The 8,072-nt window shown below is 45.5% G+C and overlaps 1 protein-coding gene across 3 annotated transcripts in view; it reads left to right on the top strand.

Moving 5' to 3' along the window:
* Positions 1-2,259: 2,259 nt before the first annotated feature.
* Psip1 (PC4 and SRSF1 interacting protein 1) overlaps positions 2,260-8,072 on the top strand; it is a 32,754-nt gene continuing 26,941 nt past the window's right edge. The window contains exons 1-3 of one of the 3 annotated variants that reach the window (XM_051163874.1): positions 2,260-2,381; positions 2,749-2,964; positions 6,802-6,878. In XM_051163874.1, the coding sequence (XP_051019831.1) occupies positions 2,893-2,964; positions 6,802-6,878 (149 nt within the window). In that variant the 5' untranslated portion in view covers positions 2,260-2,381; positions 2,749-2,892. The remainder of the gene's footprint in view (positions 2,382-2,748; positions 2,965-6,801; positions 6,879-8,072) is intronic. The other 2 variants (XM_051163881.1, XM_051163887.1) reach the window with 2 other exon arrangements.

Genomic DNA, 8,072 nt, shown 5'->3' with positions numbered 1-8,072 from the left:
AGTTTGCCAAGTCTGACGACCTGGGTTTAATCTTGGGACCTACATGGTGGGCGGTGAGAACCTACTAGAACTGATTTCCACAGGCAGTGCCCCCACCACAAATAAAAAAACAAACAAAAACCTAACCTGGCGCGCGCGCGGGGGGGGGGGGGGGCCGCAGGGAAGGAAGTCTTGCTAAAATGCAGATTAGCATGTGGGGGAGGGGCTGAGGTGCTAACCACTCCCCCGGCGAAGCTCTAGCTGAGTAGTCCCAGCACCAGCCTAGTTTCAAGGCCTTATGAAGTTGCGGACAATGGCAGGGAGAGGTGTCCACGGAAAATGATAGCTGGGCGATGCTTTGCTGTTTATTACTCAGGTTTAGAAACTTCCCTTTCAGACCTCTTTCTGTGCCTTCTCAGGTCCTTGGCTTAGCGCCCACACCTGACAACCGTTTCTGTAATTACTTAGCTGTGTTCATTCTTCCCTTTCTCCCCCTTCTTAATCAGCAGCCTGATGAAAAAGGGTCTCTTTCTGCCCACATCTGCATTAGCAGTTTTAAAGAATCAGTTTTATCCACTTCTTGCCCTGCGACCTTGGCTCGCTCCCCTAGCAAACAACATCAAATTCAGAATGAGAAGCTTGAAGGCCTATCACCAATAATTCCCTTTATTTGTTTTAGCTCGAGGTGGAACCCTTGCAGGCCAGCTAATACTGGGGGTGTCTTACTACCTTTTAAAGACATGCAATATTCCTTTTTTAAAAAACCTTCAATTTTTGCTTATTCAAACAAATCTCTTCCTGATTTATTCCTAGGTGTGATTCTTTATTTAAAGCAGTATTAGATAGTTATCGATACTTACATATTTTAGTATTCTTTTTTTGGTTTTTCGAGACAGGGTTTCTCTGTGTAGCCTTGGCCATCCTGGACTCATTTTGTAGACCAGGCTGGCCTCGAACTCACAGCGATCTGCCTGCCTCTGCCTCCCGAGTGCTGGGATTAAAGGCGTGTGCCACCACGCCCGGCTATTTTAGTATTCTTAATGTCCTTAATATTTTTAGCCACTTTCATACAGGAAATACCTAATCTTGTTCATGGTTGTACAATCAACACCAAACTGCTTTATTATAAACAGCATTGGGGGAAATTCAATGAAGGATGAAACAAAAGATTCATTTAAAAAAATAGTTAAATGTCTTCTAGTTTGCCATATACTTATTGGAAACCTGGGTGTTAATGGATGAAAAAAAATTAGACAGTTCTGGTACAGTAAAAATGGTGTAGTGTTAATCCACATCAGGATATATTACCAAATATTTAAAAAATGCATTGGCTAAAGGATAAAAAATAAGACCACCTTTAAAAACCCTTTAAGAGTATTTCAAATACTCTTAAATATTCAGAGAATAGTAACACTGTTTTTCTGTACCATCTACTATCATGTCACTTTAGGGAAATAAAAATTTAAGGGCAGCTGAAATTTAGTTTGGGCCCAAATCCACATCCTAGCTTACAAGCTTACTACTCTTTTCCGTGTCATTGTTTTGTACCCATGACGTTTTGCATTCACTGGGATTGCATTTTTAACAGCTCTCCGTGGTTGAAAAGTCAAAGAAATGATATCGGGTTTTCTCTTGTTACAGTCCCAAGGAAAAGGAGACTGCAAAGCCCACTATGCGAGGTGTAACAGGCCTACGAGGTGCACACCCGGCCACTGCTTCATACTCCAATTTGATCTCGGGTTTTTGCACAGCTCCTTTTTTTTTTTTTTTGGATGATGTAAACCGCGCAGGAGCAGTACAGTTCCACCACCTTGGAGAAGGATGAGAGAACAAGCATCTTGGGCTGCCAGTTTCTCTTAAACATGTAGCCGTGGGCTACAGGCCCGGATACCCGCCCCCAAACCGGGTCCTCAACAATCGTTTCCTCCCTCCCCGCCTTTTACATACAGTACACATACAAATACACGCAGAGCAACCAGCAGGGGCGGGCCGGGCGCGACCACTGTTTCATCCGTGGGGAGGGGAGGATGGGGTCAGCCCTGGCGCGCCTCGCACCAGGGCCTTTTCCTGATTCCCCTGCCGCAGCACCTGGCTGCAATTAGCTCTCAGCAGGGGCACCTGCGGGCCCGAGGGTCTTCAGGCGCTCAGCTTCCCAGAGCACCGCCATCTGCGCTCGGCGCGCCACCCCCGCCTGGGCGAGCGCTTGGTACGGCCCAGCGCTAGCGGGCGACGAGCGGGAGCCGCGCGGGAGCGGCGCAGCGACGACGGCGGCGGTGGCGGTGGCGGTTGCAGCTCCGAGCCGTTGAGACGCCTACTGCGGCAGCTGGTGGCGCAGGTGGCCGGCGTGGACGTGGGCAGAGGCGGCCAGCTCGCCCTGCAGCCCCAGCGCCGCCGCCCCGCAGGTGAGGGCCGCCCCGCCCCCGCTCGGCGCGGGTGGGAAGCGGGGCGGCCGCGCTCGCAGCCTCCCTCCTTCCCCGCCGCGCCCCTCCCTCGTGGGCTGCGGCCCGTGGGATGAGCTGTGGGAGCGATGGGGTGGGAGGGAGGACGGCGGCCGCGGGAGTGGGTGGGGGAGGGCGGGCAGCATCCCTGCCTCCTCAGGTGGTGGCGGCCGCAGGCCTGGGCGCTGCTCGGGGCCCGAGGCCGCGCGCTGGAGGAGGCGCGCAGGGGCCTCACCCTCCCCCTCCGTCGCCTCCCCTCCCCCCTGCCCTCCTCCCCGCGGCCCCTCCCTGGGGTTTGCGCTTTAACCGCCCTCCCTGCTGTCCCTCGCAGGCGCGTCGGGACACCCCGAGGCATCCTCCTCCAGCCCGCGGGCCCGCCAGTCCCCAGCTCGCGTCCACCACGCTCGCATCTCCGGATCGCGGCTGCGCTGCTCCCCCTTCTGGTCTTGGGACTCCCGGCGTCGCCCCCTCAGACATGACTCGCGATTTCAAACCTGGAGACCTCATCTTCGCCAAGATGAAAGGTTATCCTCATTGGCCAGCTCGAGTAAGTGATTTGTAGCCGCGGTGTAAGCGGGGCGGCAGCCCTTTCCAGAGGCCGGCTTCCCATCGCTGCTTCTCCGTTTGCCTTCTGCCCTTCCTCTCCCTCGCTTCCCTTTACCGTTACTTGGAACCCTTCATTTTAGTTGTTGTTTTTTTTTTTTTTTAAGTACACTCCCATGCAATTGTAAAATTGTAGGTTTTCCTGCATCCCCGCGGTTTCCCTGTGGCTTGCCTTGAGTCTCTGATAGGTGTTCTTCATGGGAAATATTTGGGAATGACATGGAGTTAATGTTCCAAGGTGGGCAATATCATCAAGTATGATTTTTATGTTTGAAAATGAGCGAAACCTTGACATTTACTTAAATTTTAGAATTTTGGGTAAAATACAAGGCGTCAACAAAACACGCAAAGGAGAAACTCTTGCATGTCAGAAGTGATAAAACTAGACTTACACATCTTAATACAAGATTTGCAGTCAGTGATGTACTTGGACCTTTTAGTGCACATTCCTTGCCTTATGACCTTGATGAAGTTGCTTTTTGATTTTTTGTTGTCCATAGGCAAAATAGGAAGGAGGCCAGACCTTGGGTGGACCTAACTGGAGAAGTCCTAAGGACTCAAGTTGTGACGTTAAACACCCTAACTCCGTTTTCAGAAAAAATTAGGTTTTTTTTGTTTATAATGGTGTTTAGGTTTAGAACATTCTTTATAAGACGTCAAGAATGTTGACTAGATAAACCCAAAATCCTTTAAAAAATAAGACTGTGATGTTGTAAAATTGTAAATTTTTTCATACAATTTATTTTTTACCTTGATTTTTTGAGACAGAATTGTCTGTGGCGCTCTGGCTATGCTGAAACTTACTCTGAAACTAGGCTGGCCTTGCACTCCTAGATCTGCCTGCTTCTGCCTCTGGAGTGCTGGGACTAAAGGCGTGCACAACCTCTGCCTGGCTATTTATTTTTTCATACACATAACTAACTTAATCTTTGAACGGGATTACTTAACAATAATAAATTACATAGTTCTAGATTCTTCAGTAGGGAAGAAGAATGGGGGAAATCCCTTTCTTAAAGAGTCAACAGCTCAGAATACTGTTAGTGCCTTGATTTTTTACACACACACACACACACACACACACATGCCACCCCTGCAGCTTTGTATGAACTCTTTGATTCTGCCCCTTCCTCAGCTCTCCCCCATCCTCAGGTATACTTATTTGATGGAGCCTTACTTGAGCAATGCTTAATCATAAGGTTTGTCTGTATGTTCGGTGTTCTCACCTGTGTCCTATGTGGGAAACATGTAACTATAGCTTTGACTTGTACGTACATGTTGCAGACATCTTTTGGGAAGTGACCTAAAGCTGAATGTCTTTTTGTTTGTTTGTTTGTTTTGAGACAGGTTACTCAGTGTAGACTTGGCTGTCTTGGACTCAGTGTGTAGACCAGGCTGGTCTTGAACTCACGGAGATCTACCTCCCTCGACTTCCCGAGCGCTGGCATCATAGGCCTGTGTCAGCTAAGCTGAATGAATGTCTTTGTCCTTGCTGAGTTACACAATCATGCATTTCTAAAACACTGTATTTCAACTTTATATAAGGTCTGCTGGACTTGGGAAGGTGTAAGGCACCCCGGAAGCATCCTTACTTATTTTGAGGTGTTACAAAATTAGGGTTATTTGATATCCATATTTAGAGTTTGACGCCACAGGGTAGTTAAAGCCAAGTATAAATGCTTTAGAAATTTTCTATTTTTTGAGGGCTGGAGAAACGGCACAGTGGTTAAGAGTGCTTTCTGCTCTTCCAGTGGACCTAATTTCAGTTGCCAGCACCTATTTCAGGCACCTTAGGACCACAGTGGTCTGTCTGTAACGCCAGCTCAGGGTCAGCAACTGCAGTCATGTGTAGATGCCCATATGCAGGGCGTGTGCACATGCGTGCAGGTGTTACATTTAGTTAAAAATAAGATCTTAATTACCCTCATCTAATCTCATCTTCTCACACCTTACATTCTGCTATAGGTGACCAAGGGTTAGTGCTCTTAATGTAAAAATAGCCCCCGGAGGGTCAGGTAAAAGTAGCCTTTTGATTTAAAAAAAGTAACAGTTTAAAGAATTTTTGGTGTATGGGTGTTTTGCCTGTGTGCATGTCTACACACTTCTTCCATGACATGTGCCTGTGGAAAAAATTGTTAGTTCCCTGAAACTGAAGTTACAGGCAGCTAGGAGCTGCTATGTGGGTATCAAAAATTGACCCTGGGGCTGGAGAGATGGCTCAGCGGTTAAGAGCACTCGCTACTCTTCCAGAGGTCCTGAGTTCAATTCCCAGCAACCACATGGTGACTCCTAACCATTTATAATGAGATCTGGTATCCTGGTGTGCAGGCATAACACTGTATATGTAATAAATAAATCTAAAAAAAAAAAAAAAAACTGACCCTGGTTCCCTGGAAGATCAGCAAGTGGCCCTCTTCACCACTAAAAGCCACCTGTAGGTAGAACACAGGTACTGCTTGTGATGAGTTATTTGGATTGGTTGCTTTTATCTTTCCCCTCTTATTTTCCTTTTCTTAGAAATGGCTGCATTTGGTTCTTTACATTCTTTGTTTTAAGAAGTACATGTATGTATGTTTGTTTATTTTTTTATTTCTTCAGTCTTAGACACACTTAACTTTGCTGTAGGGAGTTTAAAGTATTTAAGGTCTCAACTGTAAGGGTGATAACTCTTATTCCAATTACTTTTAACTTTTTCTGAAAATTGAAATAGAACTGTTAATAAGCAACATCTAGTACTTTCTTCCTCTTAATGTTCTTTGGGAACATTGGGAAATAATGCCTTAAACTTTTGTTCCTGTCTTTTACATTATTATTATTGTTCTTGTTGTTTGACATTTGTTTTTGGCCGGGTGTGGCACATACCTTTAATCACTGCAGAGGCAGAGGCAGGAAGATCTCTGAGTTTGAGGCCAGCTGGATCTACAAAGTGAGTCCAGGACAGCCAGGACTACAAGAGAAAAACTAAGAAAAAAAATTTCTATGTATGTTTGAATGCTGTGCGTCTGTATGCCACATGTATGTGTATGTTAGGGGAAGGTGATGGGCCCTAAGAGCTGCAGTTAATAAGGGACTGTAACGGGCTTCAGAGCTGAACTCCCATGCTTTGGAAGAGTTGCAAATCTCTTACCACTGAGCCATTTCTCCAGCCTCTCATTACTCATTATTTGTACCGCCCTCCTGAGGAATTACACAACACATTCAGACTCCCTAAATGAAATGCTCAGTGTCAGATATGTTTTAAAATGAAGTAACTGGGGATTTTAGGAAGCTAATCATGTTTACATGTTTTTCAAGATTTGCTGCTGGGATGATTTTGAATACCAAACAAGCATGTGATAACCTTAGTATTTCTCCAGAGAAATAAGGATAGAAATGTTAGATGAATAAAAGAGGGCCCAAGTGTCAGTACAGATTTTGCCACCAAATGAATTCTGGGGAAAAATTGTTTTCCTCCGGGCTGGAGAAGATGGCTCAGCGCTTGGGAGCACTGGCTGTTCTGTCTGTAGGTGCCAACCCCGACATGGCATCTCACAACTGTCTGCAACTCCAGCTCCAGAGGACCCCACACCCTCTTACAAGATGTACATGCAGGCACAACACCAATGCAAGTAAAATAAATAAATGGGAAAAAAAACTTCTTTAGAACTTTTTTGCACTTACGGATTGTTAAAATGGTTTGATTTTTGTATCAGATTCAGTCGGAGTGTCTTATTCTGAGTTCATTGAAGTGCACTGAGGTGTGTAAGATTTAAAAAAAAAATGACTTTTCTGATCTTTCTTTTAGGTAGATGAAGTTCCTGATGGAGCTGTAAAACCACCCACAAACAAACTACCCATATTCTTTTTTGGAACCCATGAGACGTAAGTCCTGTTAGCTTTAAGCTGAAATGACAGTTTTGCAGAGGCTAGGTATAAAACGAAAAGCAAGTAAAGATTTCATGATTCAAGGGGAAAACTTTTTTTTTTTTTTTAAACAACAGAATCTCATGTAGCTTTGGCTGCTCTAGGATGTTTCATGTAGACCAGACTGGCCTGGACTCACAGAGATGAGCTATGTTTGGGGATAAAATGCCATGTACCTAGGCTGAAATGGAAAACTTTAAAAAAAGTTATCTTTAAGTTTCCTTTAAACATTTAAGAATTTATTTTCAGTTCTGTGCTGGGAACTTTTTTTGCTTGTTTATATGTATCCCTGGCCTAGAACTCATTCTGTAGACACGTTTGGCATTGAGCTTGCAATGATCCATCTGCCTCTGTCTCCTAAGTGCTGGGACAGAGATGTACCACCATCCCTGATTGGGCACTCTCCTTTTTTGTTTGTTTTTGATTTTCTTTTCTTTTTCTCTTTTTGATTTATTTATTTATTACATATCAGTGTTCTGCCTCCATGTACACCTGCAGGCCAGAAGAGGGCATCAGATCATATTATAGATGGTTGTGAGCCACCATGTGGTTGCTGGGAATTGAACTCAGGACCTTAGGAAGAACAGGTGGCTCTCCTAACCTCTGAGCCATCTCTCCAGCCCCTTGGTTTGTCTAGACAGGATTTCTCTGTGTAACTAACTGCCTTGGTTATCTGTAACGTTCTATAGATCAGACTGACCCCAAACTCAGAGGTCTGCCTGTCTCTGACTCCGGAGTGCTGGGATTAAAGGTGTGCATCAACACTGCCTGACCGATAATTAATTTTTTAAAACACAGTTTTGGATCTAGAATTGGATTGTTCTTCACAATAGATTGAGTTGGGTTCATGTATCTTTTGTATATGAAAATCCAACAGTTAGGAAATGTTTCCAAAGGCAGGCAGATCTGAGTTCGAGGCCAGCCTGGTCTACGTAGTTACAGGACAAGCAGGGCTACAAAGAAAGACCCTGTCTCAAAAACAAACAAACGGCTGAAAAGATGGATCAGAGGTTAAGAGTACTGTCTGCTCTTTCAAAGGTCCTGAGTTCAATTCCCAGCAAGCACATGGTGGCTCACAACCATCCCAGCACTTGGGAGGAAGAGCCAGGTGGATCTCTTGAGTTTGAAGTCAGCCTGGTCTACAGAGCGAGT

Source organism: Acomys russatus, chromosome 2, assembly GCF_903995435.1.
Source record: "Acomys russatus chromosome 2, mAcoRus1.1, whole genome shotgun sequence".
Lineage (NCBI taxonomy): Eukaryota > Metazoa > Chordata > Mammalia > Rodentia > Muridae > Acomys > Acomys russatus.
The sequence above is the reverse complement of the archived record's forward strand: the minus strand, read 5'-3'. Positions and strand labels throughout refer to the sequence as shown.